Below are 24,752 nucleotides of genomic sequence, written 5' to 3'. Positions count from 1 at the left end.
GAAAGTTTATCAAAAAAGCGACTTCAATGCTATCCCAAATTCTAAAATATCTTATGTGAGGAAATCATACATGGTTTTTGAGACAAAATCCATATAGATTAAATATATTGTATTAAATTACTTTTTGAGATACATTTTTCTCAGCCCTCTGAACGGTTCAAGCTGTGACGGTAGCACATTACAGCAGGATTTAGACCAGTGTTTGTTTTACATGGTTGTAGTCGTCTCACTCTGGAGGTGATTTGATATTTTTCCAGCAAAAATGCCTTGATTTTGTGTCGTTGGTGAATGCAGTAATGTCACAGCTGACAGTGTTAATCTTTTTCCAAGCTTGATCAACAGGAAATTGGTCAGAATTCGTGGAGAAAACGCAAGTGTGGAAAGATCCCTCTCGGCGTTCTCTTTATTATACTCTGTGCACTCCGAATCAGATTGTTTTGAGGAGCTTTACTGTGCTGCAAGAGATAATGGACGAAAGACTGAGGGGTTCAGCACTGAAAACCATAGAGGCTTTTTTTGCAAGCCGCAGGTTGAGGAAAAATTTGGACAGACGAGCAGACTTAGGTCAAAATGAACAGCGCTATCATAGAACCATTAGTATTTAACTGGACAATATTTGTGCAGAAAATGCAAGTGTAACTACAGTTTATTTTTTTAATTTTCTTTGATTACGCCATTGCTACTCTACAGTAAATGACATAAGATGCAATTTCATAAACTTATATTTTCGTCATTAAAACAGATTAGTAAATTGGAAGATTTTTTTTTTAGGGAGGGACAAACTGAATAATTGCATCTCCATTCACTAAATGCAGAAAAGATATTTCTGCCTCCCTAATTTTTTCAAAATTTCTTTTCCATACACTGCTTTCAGTCACTATATTGTTTCCATGGCAACTCCACTGCCACAGAAAGTCATGTAGATATATCAGACAATCATACCCTAAGCCCATTACCCTAAAATAGCACGATAAGGATAATGTGATAAGTGTATTTAGTGTACAGTAAACACATTATCACATTATGAGAACCTTTTTTCACTGCAGCACCAACTTGCCTACATTGCTTCATGGTCACTGCTCTGCTGTGTTGTGTCATATTTCCTGCAGCCTCCATCGTGCGTCACAAGTGGTGGTGTCAGATGAAGCCGTGCGTGGAAGGGGAGGATTGCCGAGTCCTGCCTGACCTGACGGGCTGGTCGTGCATCTCCGGGAACAAAGTAAAGACCACCAAGGTGAGGAAAAGCCATCTCGCTCCATGTGAAATAACACCAAATCTGTTTGTTGAAAATCCTCTTTCCTTGTTGCATTACTTTCAAGCTAAAGTCTTACTTATGACACCATAAGCTCTTTTTGAAAGAGAAGGATCAGAGAGCAAAGCATGGTCATTGCTCCCGGTGGTCACATCGGTTCCCTCGACCAAACGCACAAAAAACTACTTGTATAATCTGCTGAACGACGGGGCCAAGAGGACAGACACGAGGATGGGCTGTAAACTAATACAGCGCACTAAAACCCGTGTAATTAAATCTGACGAGCAATGGAAACGGCGGTGCATTTTGAAATGCGCTTTCTCATAAATTGCTTTTTTGTTGAGCTGTTGAAGATTGTATACGACACGAGACTGCAAGCGTTTGGAGGATGCAAGGCGTGATCAAAAGAGAGCCACTTGTCTTGCCACTTTACCATGCAACAATAGAAGGAGAAGAAAAGTTTCAATTCAATCCAGTTCAGTTGATGCTACTGAATGGTCAACCCACTGTTAGTTACTGTTACTCAGTTTGACTTTTCTCATTTGCAGTCTTTGACTACACAGCAGGTATCCATCAAGAAATTTATGAGTTATAGCATGTTTTTCGCTCTTCACTTGTAGCCAGAAGAATGACAAAGAAGTTGGGTTCTACTAAAGAAACTCATAAATAGTAATAGGCTTGCAGAATTAATAATCATTATGGGCATTTTAAGAAAATCATTGTATTGTGAGCTAACTAGCGTTTGACTCAGAAAGCAAACTGGTTAATCCCTCCTCCCTTCCCATATAGGCATACCAATATTACTAACTGGATTCAGTCTTTACATTTTATAGTATTTCATGGAGCTATGATGCTTCACTCAACCATCACGCGTCTGTCACGAAAAGTCAACATGAATTTGGGATTTCAAAGCAGATTTAATCCAATAAAAAGGTGTCATATGGTCTCACAACAAAAAGAGGATACAGGACGTGAAGGTACAAAGTACAGTATAGTCAAGAATGATGCTAATCAAGCAGGGGCAAGGTTTGCCCTGCAGTACACCTACTAGGATCTCAAATCGGTTAGTTAGAAGAAGAATAATCTGCCCTGTTTTAGGTTAAATGTTAAAAATTAAATCAATTTTCAAATTGTTGGAATAAGGTTCTATTGCAATTGCAAAATGCTTGTTGTTCTACTTTTGTTTTAGGTGGCACGGTAGTTTAGCAGCAACGTCCAATCAGAGCAAATCCTAAGCAACTCTGGAACCTGAGGACTGTTGGATTCACAAAGACTACACTAAAAAATAGATGATATGAGAGGAACTTTTTTTTTTTTTTTTTTTTTTTTAACATTGACTGTGTTAAACACATATTTAGTCATAGTAATCCTGTGTGGACAATCTATTTGTGAAGACAAAAAAAGAACTGACTGTTGTGAACATTTTTTCCCCAATTGTCCCAGTGGTGCATTTACTGTATACGATCAGCACATGCACATGCATTCAAAGATAGGATGGGTCTGGTTATTGTTTGTGGATTTTCAACAGGCTCCAGCCATTGGTTTGCATTCTCCCTGCCCATTAAAAAAAGCACAAATAATATAACATCTATAACAGTGGACAATTCTGCAGACCCACTCTGAGTTTTACAAAGAGGTCGATCCCTTTGGACTGGGAAGACGCGCACGTACACACACAGGCTGCGTTTCGATTGTGGATTGGATGGACCACAGGATAAACATGCAGACATTCCTGCAATGTACGAAAATAAAAGTGTTTGAAATGCTAATCATGGGGAGAAAAGCGACAAGGAGCGTCTTCACTGTTGTGAGTATTTACATCTCGCTTTTGTTTATCTTGCCAAACGCTGCGCTCCTGCAGAGGAGACACAGTTTATTGTAATGATGGTGAACAATGAACGTTTTCTGCCTTGGAGCAAAGTGTAGCCACTAACAAAATGCTTTGTGTTATTACCAGTTAATCTTGATGAATAATATAATAATTGCTTTTGTTGTATTGCTTGAGTACAGCCACTGTGTTTGCATTGCATATTTTCAATGAAATAATAATACAAAAAAAATCCCAGAAAAAAAACCATACACTGGCGACATGCATACTGTACATTTTACGGTAAGGTGTGAGATGATAATGAATGTTAACTCCATTGACAACGACAGACTTGCAATCCATTTTAACTGTGAGGCCTGGTAGCCCTCTGAGTTAAAATGGTTTGAACGTCTATCGCCGTCAATGGCAGCCTATAAGCAAGGCCGGCCCAGCCTATACGCAGACTATGCAGCTGCTTAGGGCCACCACTAGGGGGACCCCAATCCGGCAACCTCATTTTATATGTTGTTAATAGAGCATCGTGAATAATGTGGCGCGCATTGCCGTTTATCTATGCAAACAACCATTTTCTTGTCATTACAATGTGACAACCTGGGGAGTGACGTTGAACCTGCTTTGCCATGATTGGTGCTCAAACTTGCTTGGACAATAGATGCACGAATATTTCGAAGAGAATCTATCCTTCTGAAGCAGAGAAACGAAAGAAAAAAATCGGAGAATAAAAGAAACAACAGTATCAAGGTAATAGAGCATGTTGTTGTTGTTGTTGTTGTGCAAGACACTCCGACTTGAACGTTGTTGTCAGCTGAGCTTGCCAATATGTCGTACTGGTAATTGCCATTTGCCGCAGGGCGAAGGCCCGGAGCTAATTAAGTAAAAACTTGGACTATACCACATGTCGGCTACACTAGTATGGATTAGTTGTTAGACGGCTAATGTAGACGGGTAATGTTACCCGCCGCCTACGCTCGGCCTACGCTCCGCCTACACTCGGCCTACGCTCGGCCTACGCTCCACCTACGTCTGCCTAATATGCCACCCCAAGATGAAAACATCTTTGTCCTATGATAAACCATGTACAAAATAATAATCTCCTAAATCATCAGACAATATCTTACTGGAGACACTGAAACAGTTCTTTAAATCTACAACTGCTCTGCTCTTCTGACGCAAGATGATGCTCCCATCCAGTTAGAGCAGCAACAGGTACAAGCTACACTGCTCAGAGTCCAGGCGAGAAAAGTTTGTGGGCCAGGTGGTGCCGAGGAATTTTGCATAGACTTGTTAGCATCGGCTTTCACCATGATATTAAACACAGTGAGCTGCATGAACGACAACTATGTTGTCCCAATGCACGTAAACTCAATTTGAAAGACTAGATTTGTCCGAATAATGACTTCATGACTGATATCCCGATATTTTCCAACTCCAAAAATCTGATACCAATATCAAACCAATGCTGATATATGCGGTCGTGGACTAATTGTATTGTGATGCCCCACTGGATGCTTTAATAATGATAAATGTAACAACTTAGAAAAATGGAACAGGAGATCGAAAGGCGGATCGTTGCTGTGTCTGCAGTGATATGGACTCTGCATCGGTCCGTCGTGGTGAAGAGGTAGCTGAGCTGAGCTGAAAGGCGACGCTCTCTATTTATTGGTCGATCTACATTCCTACCCTCACCTATGGTCACGAGCTGTGGGTCGTGACCGAAAGAACAAGATCTCGGATACAAGCGGCCGAAATGAGTTTCCTCCATAGGGTGTCCGGGCTGTCCCTTAGAGATAAGGTGAGAAGCTCGGCCATCCGGGAGGGGCTTGTAGTAGAGCTGCTGCTCCTCTGCATCAAGAGGAGCCAGATGAGGTTGCTCGGGCATCGGATTAGGATGCCTCCGGAGCGTCTCCCTGGTGAGGTGTTCCGGGTATGTCCCATGGGAAGGTGCCCGAGAGGCCGACCCAGGACACGCTGGGGAGACTACGACTCCCGGGAACGCCTTGGGATCCCCCAAAAAGAGCTGGCTGAAGTGGCTAGGGAGTGGGACGTCTGGCCTATCCTTCTGAAGCTGCTGCCCCCGCAACCCGACCTTGGATAAGCGGGAGAAAATGGATGGATGAATGGATGGTAAAAACTTCATGTTTTTCCAAATAAACATTCTGAGAAAAAAAGAAAAAGTTCCTATATTGCACCACTAATTTTATTGTTGTAAATAGTGCAAACATCAGTTTTTTGGATCAAGTGCAAGTGCAAAGAGTTAATTAGGCACTTATTCTGTCCTTAATGCGTGTGTGGGTAGACAAAAGTAAACAAATCAGGCTCTAAAGAGAGGTCAGATGCTGGAGTAAAGTTGAATTGGCTTGGCTGTGGTCATCTTTCTCTTAACAAGAGCACAGATACTTTTTTGTAAAACTAAAAACAACAAAACATTGTGTCAATAATACGAAATATCATTTTAAAATGCTTTTATAGGCCGGTTTTATCGGCCGGTACCCGATAATTGCAAACAACTCTATCAAGGACCTTCATTTCTAGATAACCTTGATCCACAGTAGTTTGCTGGATACAATTATTACAGGCCTCACACAGCTGCACAATTCCAACAAAACTCCCATCTTAAACACGGGGACACTTCATACATGTCTCCTCAGTCCCCACCTCTGCTCATTCTTATTACATAGATATGACAGCGTCCCCATTTCGCAAAGGAGCGCAATTGGCAAATTTGCTGATGATACCGCCCTTGTTGCACTGAACAGAAACAACGATGAGTCAGTCGCTATGAAAGAATTCTGACATTTCTGGCAATGTTGTGAAATTAATAACCTGCACCTGAACACAGCCAAGAAGAAAGAGATCATGGACTCTAAAAACAAAGAGTAAAGAGCCAGTTGTATTAAATTACGGAAACTGTCTTCTGGTGAAAGACATGGTACGATTTGACATACATTTACTATGTATGTACAGTGGTACCTCTACATATGTAGTTAATTCGTTCCAGGACCTTATTTGTAAGTCGAAATGGTTGTATGTTGAGCAGGATTTTCCCATAAGAATACATTATAATTCCATTAATTCGTTCCACAGCCTGAAAACCTATACTAAATCCTTAATAAATACTACTGGTACTATTGCAAAATACAGGGCAAAACAGATGAATTATGAATAAAAATAGGAATAATAATAATAGTAATAATAACATTAATACCTGTAATAATGTAACGAATCAGGTTCTGATGTGGCGAATGTGTTTTGCGTGGTGTACCTGAACGCACTGCGTGGCTGATGTGACAGAGTGAGAGAGGACTTTTTACTTTGACTTTTCATGTTCAACTGCGGCATGTTGTGTTCCACAAGTTTTGAAATAAATTATTAAAAACTTGACGAAGCTGGTGACTTCCTTGCCGATGTTATAACAATAATCATTGTCACTTTAACTTATAAAGACGGGCGAATAGAGGTCGGAGGAGGACCGTAAAAATTGTGGACATTCTGTGGCTGTATTGTCCAGCCACTTCACCGACGCATACACCACGCTCATATTGTCTATCATTTCCATCTTCATTTCAATGGTAAGCCTAAGCTTTTTCCTTTTTTTCACCACCTGCACTAACTATCTTGGAACCCATGTTGATTTCTCTCACAAGAAAATCCGCTGCAGGTCCGTCTAGCGGGACAACAAAGGAACTGTGGCGCTGTCATAAATCGTCGTATTTCGAGCATGTTGTTGAATGTAGAAAAAAATGGAGTCAAATTTTACGTCGGATGTTGAGGTACCACTGTATATATATGTACAGCGCCGGTGATTGGGGGGGGGGGGGGGGGGGGCAATACCTCCACTGGTGGCCGAAAAATGTCATTTCATGTAACTGACTTTCCGATAAATGAATTTAAAGGGGGAGTTCAGAATTTTTGACATAAGGCTTAATCTTCGAGTTAGTGGTGGTTTAATTAATCTGTGGAGTTGATTTCTACAAATTCCGTGCAGTTTGTTAGTTATTTGTAAGTTTCAGGACTTCGGAGTGGCTAAGCTAGCACCAGTCAATGGTGCCTGCTCAGCATACCAATAAAAAAACAACATATGCACGCATGAGATGATGTTGACCCCTTCAATCAATAATGTTGGCTGTGTTTTCAGGATACATTTCTTAAAACCTACCATTGCATGTCAATAATTGTACAATGAACAGCAACATTTGCAATCCAGCAGCTCTGGAGGCAACGAGTTGCCGAAGCACTCCTCTCTATTGTGGTTGCATTACGCATCTAAAAACAATAATTCTGCAGAATTAAATGAATCACGGCATTTGGTGTGACCTTATTTCGGCCGCAAGGGTATTTCGAACAATGATCTGCATTTTGAATTTATGTTAGATCTGTTAATATAATTTTTTTCTGTTGGCTTGCAAAGCAGGCACCATTGACTCGCACTAGCTTAGCCACTTGGGAGCCCTGAATCTAACAAATAATTGACAAACTGCACGGAATTTGTTGAAATCAACTCCACCGACTATTTACACCCGAGGATTAAGGCTAATGTTAAAAATTTTGAACTCCCCCTTTAAAATAATGACCTAGCTGTTAATATGTCATCTATAAACGTTGTAAAGCAATAAAACAAACAAATAAAATGAATGATATAAACACGATTCCTATAAAGTACCGTACTGGCCCGAATATAAGACAGTGTTTTTTGCATTGAAATAAGATTGAAAAAGAGGGGGTCGTTTTATATTCGCCGTCTAGACATTATACCCATTCACGATGCTAGATGACGCCAGATATCATTGAAGTGATGTTCTGTTATGACAGATCTCAACTACTCTCCCCATTCACAACGTTAGATGGCGCCAGATATCATTGAAGCGATGTTTTGTCATGATAGATCTCAGCTACTAGTTTAACCGGTTTGCATTATTTTATCCCAATGTTTTTCCTTATTCAGATTTGTTTCAAGACTACAGTTGGAGTTAGACTTCACTTTGATAGTTAATGCAGTTATTGCAATTTTGTTGTTTTATCACAATAGATTGGTTTATTTACATTTCAAAAACCAGAAGCCATTCATTTACGAATGTGATTGCACTTTAGTTTACATATTTAAATGTTCAGATATTAAGATTTGAATGAGGCAAAATAACAAGCTTTTTCTCTCAAATATATTGTTATAATCATTTGTTTCAGATATACTGTAATTGTTTTCTGTATAACAATTAATTTGGTGTTCAAAAAGTCTTTTTTTCAAACTTGAGTCTTGAAAAAGAGGGGGTCGTCTTATAATCAGGGCTGTCTTATATTCGGGCCAATACGGTACTTCATAATGGGTCAAACTAATTTTTCGAACAGATCACGTGACTAGCACCTTAGAGACGGTCCTTTGCTTTGCTTAGCCAAAACTACACCTGAGGAGGCAAGATAGATAATTTTTTAAACCTAAGCTTTCAAAAGTTTCAACAACAAGTGAGCTTGAACCGATGATTGAACACGAACAGCGTCAAGATGTATATTTATAAGTATATTGCAAGTTTTTTTTTACTGCTGACACACATTTCGGGACCCCGAAATATATATATATATGGCGGAAAACACAGACAAGACTGAAAAAGCAGTTTCTGCTCTTGCACTTCTCTTTAAAAGAAACTGCTGCATTTTAAGCCAAAACAACTGTTGTGTTTGATAGAAAAATATGTCTATCTGCTGCCATAGCAGATTCATGGCACATGAAGCCCCCGAACTATTTTTGATTTGTCCGTTTTACCCTGAAAATCCCCGTTTACAGATATTGCACAACCGCTTTTGTTTCAACCCAGCCATAAAATGAAGGCAATTAATTTTATTTATTATTCAAAATGTCATTTTTAGCTTAGAATCATTAATTGATGTCTAATATTTAGTTTAAAAAAACTTATTAAAAAAATTATTAACTTAGCATAACCTAGCATATTTGAAACTTTTAAACAAATGACGTCACAATGAAAAAGTTGGCGTCTGTAAAAAACTCACGTATATCTACCTCATAACTATCGCTTAATTGTATTTTTTTCGTTACTGTTGCATTTTCCCTATGTTTTAGATGATAAATAATCGATCCAAACAAAGAAAAATGAAAAAAAACCCAAAAACGTTTAAACGGGTAAATATATGAAAATGAAGATCTCGACCACTCCTTGATGTCTGCGATTTCTGCATCGCGACCCTTGTTACCATGTTTCACCCTTAAAATTCCCCCCAAAATCCGGATGTGGCCATTCACAGCTGTGTCTTGACACTCGGTGGTGATACATGCAACATTTTGGAGTTTTTGGATTGAAAAGAGGTAGGTATGCGATAATATCTCGTTACAATCGTGGCGTCTTTAATTCTGCTCTCACGTGCTCTCGCCTCCAGTTAGGATTTTGCTGTTTAAAAAACATAAAAAAAACATTTTTTTAAAAATGCCCTCCTGTCAAAAATGTTTCTTCCCCCCAGAAAATTGAGATTTTAAGCTTTCCAATGATGTATCACACATGCATATCGGACAATTTTGACAGTTGGCCAAATTGGGGGTCTCAGAGTGTTTTCCGCCATATACATATACACACATGTATCTAGTCAAACTTTTAATATTGAAGTTTATAATGAGTTGAGTAATTGGCTGCCAAGTTGGGGGGGCTTCTGTCATCTGAGAACAAAGGAAACAGGGCCCATTTTACTGCCTACTCATTTTTTTTTTTTATTGAGCTGTGTGACTGTGATTCATCCGTCTCAGGTGTAACTCACTGGTTAACTAAAATGTAAAAGTTTCCCATAAAAGCAGCAAAATATAGAAACTAAAATCCGCATAAATAACGATGAAGTTGCTACACACAGCCCCCGTAGCACCTGCCAAATATGCATGCATTTAAAATAGAAAATACGTGATGAAAACAGAGAGTGCACACCACGACGAGTAATTAAAATAAGAGTCATTTAAGATCCTGATTTCTTGCTCACCTGTGTTGGACAGCAGGCTGCTGTATTGCTCAATTACAATCAAATGAATGAGTTAACTCATTGGCTATTAATGGCAATATGTGTTCAATCCACATTTACTGGGAAGGCTGGCAGTGATCATGAGGAGAGGGATTTTTATAACCCCCAGGTGTCTTAAGCGAATGAAAAGAAGCGAGCCAAAGTTTGAGAGAGTGTGTCATAGTACTGACTGCAGCTGTTTTGACACGGGCTTGTAATCAATATAATTTGACCTGTCAAGCCAAAGCGTGTCAAGTGTCCTTCATGCCTGTCCACCGTGTGGTTCAAACTAGGCAACTAGAAAACTAGGCCGCATAAAAATATGGCAATTAAAAAATAACTATACATTGTTATGAATATTCACTCTGAGGAAGCATATACTGTATATCTCATATACCCAATTTTGGGATTGTATAAGATTGTAACCTGTATGTAAGCTTGAAATCTTGTTGTACTCTGTACAATGACAATAAAGGCTTTCTATTTCTATTCTATATTTTGAAAGGCAATGAAAATGGATCCTTATGATAACGACATCAGTGACTGGACTTTTGTCAACAAAATCTTGTATTTGAACATGTTCTATTTGAGTCTGTTTTGATCAGAAAGTGCTGACATCATACATTGACAACAAAGTTGGAAAATTCTCACATTTTCTGCTTTTAACTTTGTTACACATGTCCCTCGTAAAGCTGTGTTATAATTGACAGAAAAATAAAGAATTATTGCCATCTTAAACCGAGGGAGAATTTCCAGTTAATTTACAAATACAATTCTAAGTTGATGACAGTAAAATAGTAATTTGAAGGTTACAAATCTTGGTCATTAGTTAGTCAAAGTAAGAAATTTGTTAAAGGTTTTTTGATACAAGTCCACAGTATGTGGCTGCTGTTGATAGAAGAGAAAGTGTCTCGGGGCTCATGAAGGATATAATGGAAACTCAGCTCTCTTTCCCCTGGATAACTTTTCCCATCTGTATTTCTACTAAAAAACAACACAAGCCACATAGTCTATCTCACTGTGCGTGCACTTAAGAGTTTTCGTAACGTAAATTGGGGGTCTTTTACTGCAGGCAAGTCCAGTTGTAATATAAGTAAGTCGAAGCAATAAAATGAATGTAGTTTGGTCACGGCTCAAAGGCTTTGTCATTATGCATACAAGCTTGGATTGTGTTTCCCGCTTAATTAAAAGAGAGGGGGACAATTAGACTTTAAGAATAAACATTAATTGGATGATATTATCCTCCTTGTTCGATGTACTCACATGCATTTGTCCCCTTTTGACACTGTCTTAATGAAACAGAAATTGACTGACTTGCACAAGGGAGAACCACGTGATCAATAAGTCGGTGACTCGTTGACGTAGTTATTATCGGATCACCCCTTCATCACCAAAATATAGATTTTGTATATAATGTATGTCTGTCTCTGAGCCCTTTAGCAGTAGTAGTCCAGTCTTCTGGAATCTCCTCGACAATCTCTACAACATTTATCCTTTCTCGGCTTCCATCATGTGGTTCTCTACTTTGCTGTTGTCTTCTTGACCTTACCACCTAAAGAAAAAAACACCACCACCTAAACAAAACAGTAGAGAAAGCACAGCTCAAGTGCATTCATTAAGAAAAGAATCCCATGATTCATTAGAGGTACAAAAGAAAAACAGTTTTTTGCTGCTGGAGTTTCAGATAAAAGCCCTCAAAGCCTTGACTGACTTTAATCCATGGCTATTTGAGAAAACAATGAACTTTCTGCATAAGAGTAAATGTGTCAATATTGATCGGAATGGAGAACAATAGTGGATCTACAACAAAGCCATTGAGTACAAGTTTTGAAACATAAAACGTTACATGGCAAACTAAAATAAAATTATGTTCATTACATCAATTAACTGATAATATTTTCTTACTACTTAGCATTTGAACAATGGTAAATTGCTTTTTCTACACTGAAATTTTTGAAGTTATTCAAAAACAGAATAATTTAAGTGCAAACCTATATAATTATTTTAGTGCATCCATCAGAGTTGAAGAATTACACTGAAGAGTCACAGAACACTTCAATAGAGATTTTACAGCGTTATTAAGAACAACAACCTCAAACCAAACCAGAATGCACTCTAACTGCAGGCCATGTCGTCATGCATTGAATAATCAGATTAGGGTAGCTGAATTTCTTAAACTATATTTAAGTGTCTTGTGTGTATAATTGTGACTTAGTGTCAGTGTCGCTTAGAGTCAAACATGCGGCTTAAAGAGCCAATGGTGAGAGACGAAAACAACCTACAGCAAGACTCTGCAGTCGGCCCAAGTTGGTTGCTGCTCATTTCATGTCAGATGACAGATGACGGCCACATTATGTCATCCTGCGCTCGATTAGCTCAGCCAGCTGTGTTTCTAAAGGACGTGGGAGACGTCGCTGAGACTCAATGACGCCTTCAGAAGGTTATCATCTTAACGAGGAAAAAGAGCTCACATCTTTATTTATTTATTCTCTGTAAGGCTATTGACCTTTAAAACATTGTTTCAATTATCCATAAACAGCCTACATTAACAAGAAACATAAAACCAAAATCTCTCCATCTTTAGTCTTAGGTCTTTCAAAATTGGTACAGTATATGTTGATGTGTTATCCTAGATTCACAGAATGACATATATATATATTTTCTGAAAAGCATAGATATTAATACAGTTAAACAAATACAAAAGCTGGCAACGGTAATCCAAGTAAATACTAAATGCAATCTTAAAATGCTGAAAAAAACAACAGTATTAACAACAGGTCTCTTTAGCCTGGAGCTTCTCATGTGTGCCTCAGGGTATGGGGTCAAGCTACCTAGTCAGCTGGAGAGATACTAACTGTACTCCTGGGTCTTTAAAGGGAACCTAGGACTTAAAGACTTGTAGGCTCTAATAAGCTACAATTATTTTCTGTTATTAAAATATGTTATTAGAAACACATAAAATCTTGCCATTGATATAAAAATCTATAATATTTAGGACATGTTTTGACCTACGAAGGGCACCATGGACGCTCAAGCGCACAATGGACGCTCGGGGTGATGACGTAGATTTTCACTGTCACTCCATGAATACTACCGGGTTACTACAATTCCTTCTACGCGGCGAGACGTCCAACACATGCGCTCATCGGTTAAAAGCGGCGAGTAATTGTGTTTTTATTGCGTCTTTTATTACCTTTTCAATGCCTCAAAATACTTTTTGCATGTGTTTTCCTCTCATACTTTTAAGCATTGTGTTTTCTTGTAGCTATGAAGCAGATTGTTGATCTGTTGACCACATGAGTAACGTAGCATATTTAAACCACCCTTATTTGATATTACTACGTTTAAGTATTTTCTTAAGGAATCTTTCGTATGTTTTGTCTTCATGCATCTAAGCAAAACAAGCTGAAAGTGCACGGTAGTATTTTGGGTGTCAAACATACCACTTGTAACACGTTTTGTCGGTGTAGCACATTTTGGCAGAACACGTTTTTTTACCCCTATTCTCGTCTCGTGTCATCTCATTTTTCTTTTCCTGCTCGTTTTGCGAAATATCAACAGTGCTCTCATGCTCATTAATGTTCCTCTCGGGTTCACATTGAAAGGGTTGAACAGATGACATGTTTATGTCGCTGGAGTCATACTCTGAAAGCCCGGCAGCGTAACCATGTGACGTCACCGCCCAGCGACGTCAACAGCAATGGCGACCTACTAGTTAAACTAATTTTACAAATTGTATGAAAACGAAAACATCAAGAGGGGTTTCAATATCAAATTATTTTAATTCATTATAACGTTTATCTTTTGCTACAAGTCAACTACAAGTCTTTCTATCTGTGGATCCCTAAGTTTAATATGATGTGGTGGATGGATTCAATAAGAGTCAAAACTTATTATCCAAGTTGTTTTTTCGGCGACCCATACACGCACTAACCTTTTCCTCAATCGTGTTGTTCTCAATATCATTGACAGTTTGACGTTTGCCCTCCACGGGCGATAAAGTGCATATTGTACAATATTCAATTTGAACCCAGCCGTTGCAATAGACGGACAAACAATGCTGGCTTTTGATATTTATCCTTGAAGCGGAAAAAAATAAATAAAAATAAAAAGGATTGGTTTCACACAAAAATTGGTTTCAGCAGTGCGAAAAATTTGGTCATACCATGTAATAAGAATAATTTCCATAAACTGAGCTGAATGACTATACAAACGAAGGGAGAGTCATTTGTATAACCTTTGGAGCTTGTTACACCATTAATGCCCTCACCATAAGCAGACCAGATATAGTTATGTTTATTGCCATACCTGCTACTGAGCGTCTTTTAATAACCCTTCGATTTTTGGCAGATTGACCCTTGGCCGATTGATTTTTGGCAACTTGGAAAAAATTCACTCGCTGTATTTGTGTAGAAGTGTCTCATATGCAATATATTTTTTATTTTGATCACTATAATCCTTGCTTTCAACATTCCAAAGTGCTGGTAAGCGCCGATATACCTCTATCAGCTCAAGAAGAAAGTTCATCTCCTTTTTTGATGGCACCATGACGATGTCTTCTGTAACTGGGACAATTTTTCATCTGAAGGATCACCAAAAGCACTTCCCAGATGTTCTAGAGTAAGAAAAGGATCGACATACGAACGCATTGACATACGATTCTCTCGACATTCGACGTAAAATTTGACTCGTCATCTGTCTTGGTATATGACGACATGCTTGAATATGACAATTTATGACAGCGTCGCAATTTCATTGTCTTCACACAAGTCTGCAGCACATTAGAATTTCTTAAGAGAAATCATCATGGGTCTCAAAAAGGTTAGTGCAGGTGGTAGTAGCGGTGAAAAAAAGGAAGAAGAAAGTGACGCTTACTATTGAAACAAAGAAATGAATCATAGAAATGGGCGTGTGAGTGAACTGGCAAGTTGAGGCGACAATAAAAACGCTTTTTTGAATTAGTATATTCAGAATTTATTTGTTTTACATGGGCCTTATTCAGTGCAATTGTTAAATTTGACAGAACACGGCTCATTGTATCCTCTTATACCTACAGCCGTCTCATCCGGCATTTGTTCGCCAGTCTCTTTAGACCCCAATCACCAACGTCACACAATCACGTGATCGCTGTATTGTGCCGCCATATTGTTCGTCATTGTGTGTCCGTATTGTCATTGATCATAGTTTCTAAAGGTGGATTCACTTCCAAATTATGGAAGCCCCGGTGCTTTCAGACACTGTAAACTCATTGGATGAGTTGCATAAAAGCCGTTATTTGGAAAAGCTTCGGTCGATCCAGTTGCCAGATCCATATTTGATGCCCAAACCGATGTTTCCTCCCATCCAGTCCCGTGCGTCAGAGCTCGTCCTGAGACCACAAAATTTCCTATCATACTCCAGTTTATGTCACGATGAGGAGTCGGGTACCCAAAATCGGCACCTGCCCGAATATAAACCGACATTTGGTCAGCTGAGCGTCACCGTTGTCACGATTGTAAAATGAAACTTGATTGACAACGGGCCAGTGTGTGCCGAAAAAATAGCTGCCCCGCGTGTAATGTCCCCCTTCACGGGAGCGCTTATTTATAACATTTTATTGACGTGAAAACATCAAATGTTTTCATGGACGCATTACAGTAATGTATTTATGACTGTAAGATCAGTTTTAAATAATTAAATTACACAAAATATTAGTACTGTATTTTAGTAACAAATCGTAGACTGGGCCACATAAAATTCTTTGAACAGAAATGTATAGTCTACAGGTTTTCACGACCATATCCCAATGACAATCACACAGGTATGACATTTATTAGTCCAAGCAGAGTAAAATAATACATATTCACGGTACAAGAAAGTAGTTTCCGTGTGGGCGCTCGCGTCAGGGGGGGCATTTCACGCAGGGCGGCAAATTTTTGGCACAACACCTGTTGTTGCGCTCACCTTCTTGCTGCGCGACCGTGGTGACGAGCTTTGTAGTCTCCGTCTGATGATGTCTGCGATCGTGTCGGCATCATATTGATATTTTCACCGCTGTCTGACGGCTATCGACACAAACGCATCATGGACAAGTGCTTTGAGCACCTTGAAAGGTGGAAAAGCGCTATACAAGTATACTTCGGGCAAATCAAATCACATTTTGTAATTGTCAGTGATTGTGAATGATACCGATGATGATGACAATATAATTCCATTAAAAAAAAAAAAAAAAAAAAAACACCACCACCGAGATAAACAAACCATGCTGCTTTAGAGATTTACCCTTTTAACAATGGGCACACAGGAACTACTAAAATGACCGTTTATCTTCTCTGTTACTGCAACCAACCGCCATACATGCCTTCATCATTTTGATGAATCAATGTTAACGATTGTCAGGAAGGTTTTTGGGTTCGTTTACTAGGCGGTGATTCCTCAGACAAGCAGAAAACCAGTCATGCAGTAATAGGAGGAATGTACGTAGCGGTAATACGTAAACACGATAAGCTGACAGACAATATGGCGGCACCAGTCAGGGGGGCGGAGTTGTGACGTCAAGTGATTGGGGTCTATAAATTAAGATGACAGTAAAAATGCTTTTTTATTTATGATTTATTCATAATTTATTTGTTTTGCTATGTGTATTTGGATTTGCAATTGTACCAGCAGTATTTATTTAGGATTTATCGTAGATTTTTGGGCTGTGGAACAAATTAATCAAATTATTAATGGGGAAATCCATCTCGACATCCGATCATTTTGACATACAAACCAGGACGTGGAATTAATTAAATTCGTATGTCGAGGTACCACTGTATTATCTCATAGATTTGTCGAATGCATTGCTAAGTGTTGTTTTTGGTATGTGTACAATATTATGGATTTTACTTTAGGATTGGTGAGATCTCCCACGTAATTTCATGGAGTTGTTAAGTTTAGTTTTTCACACGTTTAATGATATGTACTTTGCTGTACATGTTATATCACGGTTTGTAATCGTTCTACTCTTTTCGATTTTAAGCAGTTGGTAAATTTTGTGTTAAATATGTGTATATTATGTATATGTGTGATTAGGCCTTGTAATCTGTTTACTGCTTTAGAATAAGCTTTGTAATATAACGAGATCTCTGATGTGACACCAAGCTGTACTTGGTTTACTAACAAACTTAATTTTCCCGTATAGTATAAATATGGTTGCAAAATGCGCGGTGACATCAAACCCTAACCCCTCGACCCACATACTTATTTTTTTCCCGCCTACGTGCAAAATTCGTAGGCTCGCAGTTCGCGCACGCATAGTGACACCAAACCTTACTTATTTTACAAACTGATTTATTTTTCCGACACCGCCACTTCAATAGTGTACCGCACCAATGGTATTTTTAGACAGCAAGGCTACGTGACATCAAGTGATTGGGGTCTATAAATTAAGATGACGGTAAAAACGCTTTTTTATTTATGATTTATTCATAATTTATTTTTTTGCTAGGTGTATTTGGATTTGCAATTGTACCAGCAGTATTTATTTAGGATTTATTGTAGATTTTTGGGCTGAGGAACAAATTAATCAAATTATTAATGGGGAAATCCATCTCGACATCCGATCATTTTGACATACAAACCAGGACGTGGAATGAATTAAATTCGTATGTCGAGGTACCACTGTATTATCTCATAGATTTGTCGAATGCATTGCTATGTGTTGTTTTTGGTATGTATACAATATTATGGATTTTACTTTAGGATTAGTGAGCTCTCCCACGTAATTTCATGGAGTTGTTAAGTTTAGTTTTTCACACGTTTAATGATATGTACTTTACTGTACATGTTATATCACGGTTTGTAATCTTTTTACTCTTTTCGATTTTAAGCAGTTGGTAAATTTCGTGTTAAATATGTGTATATTACAGTGCCTTGCAAAAGTATTCGGCCCCCTTGAATCTTGCAACCTTTCGCCACATTTCAGGCTTCAAACATAAAGATATGAAATTTAATTTTTTTTTGTCAAGAATCAACAACAAGGGGGACACAATCGTGAAGTGGAACAGCATTTATTGGATAATTTAAACTTTTTTAACAAATAAAAAACTGAAAAGTGGGGCGTGCAATATTATTCGGCCCCTTTACTTTCAGTGCAGCAAACTCACTCCAGAAGTTCAGTGAGGATCTCTGAATGATCCAATGTTGTCCTAAATGACCGATGATGATAAACAGAATCCACCTGTGTGTAATCAAGTCTCCGTATAAATGCACCTGCTCTGTGATAGTCTCAGGGTTCTGTTTAAAGTGCAGAGAGCATTATGAAAACCAAGGAACACACCAGGCAGGTCCGAGATACTGTTGTGGAGAAGTTTAAAGCCGGATTTGGATACAAAAAGCTTTCCCAAGCTTTAAACATCTCAAGGAGCACTGTGCAAGCCATCATATTGAAATGGAAGGAGCATCAGACCACTGCAAATATACCAAGACCTGGCCGTCCTTCCAAACTTTCTTCTCAAACAAGGAGAAAACTGATCAGAGATGCAGCCAAGAGGCCCATGATCACTCTGGATGAACTGCAGAGATCTACAGCTGAGGTGGGAGAGTCTGTCCATAGGACAACAATCAGTCGTACACTGCAAAAATCTGGCCTTTATGGAAGAGTGGCATGAAGAAAGCCATTTCTCAAAGATATCCATAAAAAGTCTCGTTTAAGGTTTGCCACAAGCCACCTGGGAGACACACCAAACATGTGGAAGAAGGTGCTCTGGTCAGATGAAACCAAAATTGAACTTTTTGGCCACAATGCAAAACAATATGTTTGGCGTAAAAGCAACACAGCTCATCACCCTGAACACACCATCCCCACTGTCAAACATGGTGGTGGCAGCATCATGGTTTGGGCCTGCTTTTCTTCAGCAGGGACAGGGAAGATGGTTAAAATTGACGGGAAGATGGATGCAGCCAAATACAGGAACATTCTTGAAGAAAACCTGTTGGTATCTGCACAAGACCTGAGACTGGGACGGAGATTTATCTTCCAACAGGACAATGATCCAAAACATAAAGCCAAATCTACAATGGAATGGTTAAAAAATAAACGTATCTAGGTGTTAGAATGGCCAAGTCAAAGTCCAGACCTGAATCCAATCGAGAATCTGTGGAGAGAGCTGAAGACTGCTGTTCACAAACACTCTCCATCCAACCTCACTGAGCTCGAGCTGTTTTGCAAGGAAGAATGGGCAAGAATGTCAGTCTCTCGATGTGCAAAACTGATAGAAACATACCCCAAGCGACTTGCAGCTGTAATTGGAGCAAAAGGTGGCGCTACAAAGTATTAACGCAAGGGGGCCAAATAATATTGCACGCCCTACTTTTCAGTTTTGTCTGTCTAAATAAAGAATTTAAATACAACTGAAAAACCTCTGAGAATACCAAAAATAAATAAAAATGGAACCTTCCTTCAGGTAAAACGGTACTGCTTCTGTCCACAAACACAAACTCAACAAAAAAAAATGAAAGCACCTTTGGGCTGCTTTAAGCCCACATAAATAAAGGGGCTAAACCTCCGTTCACTACATTTCTCACAGTTTAATTAACATTAACAGTAGAAAACATACTGAAGGACACTTCTCTCTAAGCAGCTTCCTACTCGAGTTTTGCAGGTTAGTAAATTCATATAGTTTAATGTTATGCTAACTCTGATGCAGGCTGGACTTTCAGTCGCAAAATTATTGGTGTGTTCCCCACCTCCACAACATTGACGTTTTTTTACATTACATACAGTGATTACTGTTGCTGGTTGAAATAAAATTCTAATATCCCTCGTTTTCGAAGAGGGCAGAGTAGGTGGCATGTTGTCGACACGTTGTATTTCTATCTGGGCTGTGAGTGTGTGTGTGTGTGTGTGGGGGTGTGTGTGTGTGTGTGTGTGTGTGTGGCCGGGGGATCATGTTATCAGCCAATCAAATGTGTAATTGAGGGAAAAAAATGGACTGGCACATTCAGCAAGTGAAAATGGGATAAATGTCAGCCTCAACATAATGAAAGTAATTCACTTAATAATGGTAGGGTCAATTCTATCTATACAACACATGGAAAGACAATATAAATTACCCATATAACTTATCTCTTGATATAATGCCAGTAAGGTTGCTTTAAAGTTGGTGGGGACAATCTGAGCATACTGAAAAGTTGGTCGTGTCATGTCCGTACCATCGCTATGCAAATCTACGGCCTTGATATAAACGACCCCCTAGAATGGTTAGAGACGTAAGACAGAGGATATATAAGAAAGACAGGGCATACAGTGGTAAAAGTAGCTTGTTGAAACAGTAGAATGTCATTGTCAGTTGCGTATGGTAATGCACACAAGAAAAACGTGTCGATAACAAAGCTACCTCTGGATCAGTTTGGCTCTTTTTCAGTCCTCGACACTCAAGGCATCTCTTTAACTGAACATTTGTATGTATTTCCACATTTTTACCAGTGAATTTGGCACCAGTGACATCATTTTCCGACATAATGGCGTACCGCAAGCAACACGTCACTTCCGTTCATTAATATTCATGAAATTAGCTTCTGTTGCTAAGTAGGGACAAGCCACCGTTTGTTTGCCTGGTACACCAGACTCAACGCTGGCCACCATTCCCACGGATACAATTTCCAGGGCGGAGCAAGCCACAGCAAACAGACAGCGGAGTGGACCAATCAGCGACGGGCAGACGTGACGTTATTAACTGACGACGGAAGGACGAGGGACTTGCGCGCAGAAGTAAACATACGAAGAGAGCGGAGTTTATTCAACATGGCTAGCGCGAGACAGACTATTGTCAATGACTCGTGTCGCTGTGTTTTTGGTAATTTAAAACAGAATTTACCGCGGATTGGAACATGTTCTCGGTTATCCCGTTGACCATCTGTGTTGTGGAGATGACTTTCGGCGCGCAAGAGTGACGTTGCTCGTGAAGAACACGTCACGGAAATAAACGAACCTGATTTGTCGATGGATTTTGTACCTGCTCGAAAAGGCCGTTAATGGGATGGTTCCCAGACCATTTCTCTCAGTGTTTGAAAAATACAGGGAGAATAGTCTGGCAGAGCCAGGCAAACCGTTTGTCCCTAATAGGAAATGAATGGAAATCGTGTACAAAGGAGATGTTTACAGAGCTAAACCTACCAATTCTCTCCGAAAATGATGTGCCTGGTGCCAAATTGACTGGCAAAGATGTGGAAGAACATAAAAATGTACAGTTAAAGAGATGGCTTTAGTGTCGAAGGCTGAAAAAGACGAAAAAAACGAGCCGACCTAAGCATAGCTTTAGCTTTTTTATCGACGCAACTGACAATGACATTCTCCTGTTTCAACAAGCTATCCTTTACCATCAGCCCTGTCTTTCTTATATATCCTCTGGTTGTCCTACGTCTCAGTACCCCCAAGAACCCCCAAGAACGGTAAGTTCTTGGGGGTAATTTAGTTAGCTTTGTGTAGCGATCGCAAATGCTACTCAGTGACAGCCAATGAACACTTTTAATTTTTTCATTGATAACACATCTTATTTCTATAATTTATTTACACTTCCCCTTTACTAAAGTTGTTTTTTTATATATATGTATAACAGAAACGGTAACGGTGGCAGCCAGATACCATTGTAATTCTTTTCAGGTCATTCATTGTCAGACAGAAGCAGTACGGCACAATGTTACGCTAAAAAAAATAAGTTAAAAATATAAAAATGGGTTATCTCTTTGTCCTCTGAAAGACCATGCCAACCCAACATAATGTTTACTGCATATGAAATGTGAATGGATTCACCGAGCTGGTGTTAAAAGTCTGCGCAAGTTGATTCAGTCTTCACATTTTTTCCTCCCGAGTTTTTGGGTTTCCGAAAACGTATGAAGAAAACATCCTTCATGTGTTGTAATGTCTAGAGTCGTTTCTACAAGTTCCAAAAAAGCAATGCGCGATCGGCATGTTCGTTTTTGAAAGATTACCGGAGAAAAGTAGCACAAATTACGTCGTATCTATGCGAGGGCGGGTCTATAATGTTCCACTTCGGCTTTACTTCCGCTTTACGATGAGACGTCACGGTCTAAAAATAGCCTGCGTGCGGTACGCCATTGGTAGGTTTCGCTCAGTAAACATCTCGTTCGAACACTATTTACATGCATCTAGCATGAGGGACAAACGCGAGCTTGACCCCCCCAGCAACATTTGCTAACGTCATGAAAATTAATGAGCAAAAGTGACATGTTGCCCGTGGTATGCTATAGCGTTTTCAAGTTGGAGCTTGTGTAAAACGCATTGGCAAGCATCTTACTTCCTGGGCAAATTGTGCACTTCACCATCAGCAGATCCTTTTTCGTTCCACGTACTTGAAAGAATGGTTAAATCACCACCTGTCAGAACTAGCTTTTGCATCTTTGGTTCGTTTTCATTAGCACGATAAGCATGTCTTGTAAACGCATCTACTTTTTCCCAATCTGTCTCAGCGCATGCCATTTTCCAGATGGCGACCAATCGGTGATGGTAAATGATACCTCGTGCCAAACCCCAACCACTCACTGTTCCATTCACACCACCTACCTTCTGTACTCTGCAGTGCGTGTAATATTATTAGTCTTTTCATTGAAGTAGTGCCTTACACCACTCGTTACTGGGACTAGTTATTTTAAAACAGTGCCAAGTTACTTTCGCAATAGTCCAACACTTGTTTACGAATCAGGTTGCTCCAGTCACTTGTGTCTTTTACAGGTGGTTCCTAATCCTTCTTTCTCTCAGTGCGCATCGGTTCACCTGATAAGGCAGGAGCAAATGGCAGACATGTTTCTAAGCGATTTTCTAGCGTTTCTCCTGCCATTAGCCAAAGCTATTTTTTGCACCCGTGTCAGCGTTTTGCAGACTGTAGACATTGTGTACCTCACAGTTGTGTGTTGTTCGCAATAACTTGACAAAAGACACAGAGATCTCATCTTTAATTCAAAGCAGCCTTTGTCACATCAAGATGAAGCCCTCCACCCACTTATGTAAGATACAAAAAGCTACAATTTTCCCTGCTTCTATTCAACGATTGTGTGTCCTTTACCTGTGTGTGGCACAGTTGAAAAGAATAATTCAATGTTCTGCTTTTGTTCACACCACGTCAGTGTTCCAGCGTGGACGCCGTGAGCTTGAGACGTGGTTCCTATTCAGACAATCTGGCCAGCCTGTTGGAAAAGGTTCACACCTGGAAGCGGAGCATTTTGCCACATTTCGTCTTCATTACGCTTTGTGATTCTATTATATTTCCATTTTTATCCCCCTTATTCCATTTACACCCCTACATTTCCCAGCAATGACTCAAAATATGAGCTGAGTGCCCCTGCATCGGTCTGACTTGACTTGATGCGAGGCGGTGGTGTCATTGTAAATCTGTGTCCGCTTGCTTTGTGCCATCTCGTTGTTATTCCTTTGTGAGGTCCTAACTGCATGAAAGGCCCGCTGTTCTCTGCATGAATCATTTAGATGAAAGCCTGTGGTGGAGAAGGGAAGGCGCATGAGGCACCTGATGTCAACTTTAATTACAATCCATTTTGGCCCGCGTTACCTTGACTTTGAAAATGTCACAGTCCTGCCGCTGCACAGGAGACGATAGCCACAATCGCGAAGGGAAAATGTGAAATCTTTTTTATGTCAACTTGTCATCAGGGACAATCAACTTTTAATTGGCTGTGTGTTTTGATTTTCTCATTGTGTCCTTTTCTTGTTTTGTTTTTGGCCCACCTGTGCGCTTGATTCTAAAGAATTCAAACACAAAAATGCTCTCGCTCAGACATTGATCTTCACTGAAGCAGATAATTACTGGCGTGTGGGGAGTTTACGTTGCCTTATTTCACACTCGATGCACTTTATCATCCAAACATATCCTGTTGATTTAAATTGCACCTTGATATTCATAGAAAGTCAGCCTTGACTTGCGAGGGCCGGGAAGGACTTGACTGTTTAATCATTTTGAATGAGCTCGTGTCTTCCCAAGGAACCTGTGGGGACTCTGCACTCCCAGGACGTCCCTGGTGTGTCATACTAAGAAGTCAGGCCACATCACCATCACTTGAGTCTCATTTCTCACTGTTCTGCAGCTGGAACATAAGACATCAGAGCCCTCAGCTGTAGCTGGAAGAGCAATGCTCCACACTGAAACTGGGACACTGCCTATTGACATATTGCACACATTAGTCACATTTAGTAAATATCTCAAACGGAATCTCAAACTGCGAGAGCCTGGAGCAAACAATGCAAGATCTAAACACTGTTTCCATCTCACCGTAACAATATGAACAGCGGTAACACTTAGAAATGAGACCAAAATGTTGTCGTATTATTGCAGTACATGATGAAACATGTAGTAATTTGCAACTGATGAATCAAAGACAGATGGAAATGATGAAGAAATCATTCCCATATTAGTGTGTATTTTGACCATTGGGCGAGAGTAGTAAGTAGGAATGTCGTAGTGTTTACATTAACTCATGTCCAATCTATTTGAATTGGAAGGGCTGTTCAAAGAGATTGGTCAACTGTATCCTTGATGGCACTGAAATATGATCTGACACTGCCAGCCCAGTCGGTTCATTGTTGTTACTAAAATTCTCATTTTGTCACTCTACTTGAGTCTAAATAGTGTAATGGATGTATTGCGGATTCATGTTTTAGAAAATTTGTCAAATTATGACAACTTTTAATCTTTA

The 24,752-nt window shown here is 39.5% G+C and overlaps 1 protein-coding gene and 1 long non-coding RNA gene across 3 annotated transcripts in view; one reads left to right on the top strand and one right to left on the bottom strand.

Annotated features, from left to right (window-relative positions):
* Nucleotides 1–4,114, top strand: part of LOC130912304 (chemokine-like protein TAFA-4) — a 14,292-nt gene extending 10,178 nt beyond the window's left edge. Inside the window, exons 4-5 of the mRNA XM_057830301.1 lie at nt 1,110–1,234; nt 2,442–4,114. Of these exons, the coding sequence (XP_057686284.1) occupies nt 1,110–1,234; nt 2,442–2,453 (137 nt within the window). The 3' untranslated portion in view covers nt 2,454–4,114. The remainder of the gene's footprint in view (nt 1–1,109; nt 1,235–2,441) is intronic.
* LOC130912308 (uncharacterized) lies at nt 1,707–24,752 on the bottom strand. 2 transcript variants are annotated; one of them, XR_009062593.1, is made up of 3 exons: nt 22,612–24,752; nt 14,568–14,682; nt 1,707–5,166 (listed from the first exon to the last, which is right to left on the bottom strand). It is a non-coding gene; the product is annotated as an uncharacterized LOC130912308 (long non-coding RNA). The 2 variants fall into 2 exon arrangements; XR_009062592.1 differs by lacking the exons at nt 14,568–14,682; nt 22,612–24,752 and adding exons at nt 11,331–11,641; nt 12,350–12,709.

Source organism: Corythoichthys intestinalis, chromosome 2, assembly GCF_030265065.1.
Source record: "Corythoichthys intestinalis isolate RoL2023-P3 chromosome 2, ASM3026506v1, whole genome shotgun sequence".
Classification (NCBI taxonomy): Eukaryota; Metazoa; Chordata; class Actinopteri; order Syngnathiformes; family Syngnathidae; genus Corythoichthys; species Corythoichthys intestinalis.
The sequence above is the reverse complement of the archived record's forward strand: the minus strand, read 5'-3'. Positions and strand labels throughout refer to the sequence as shown.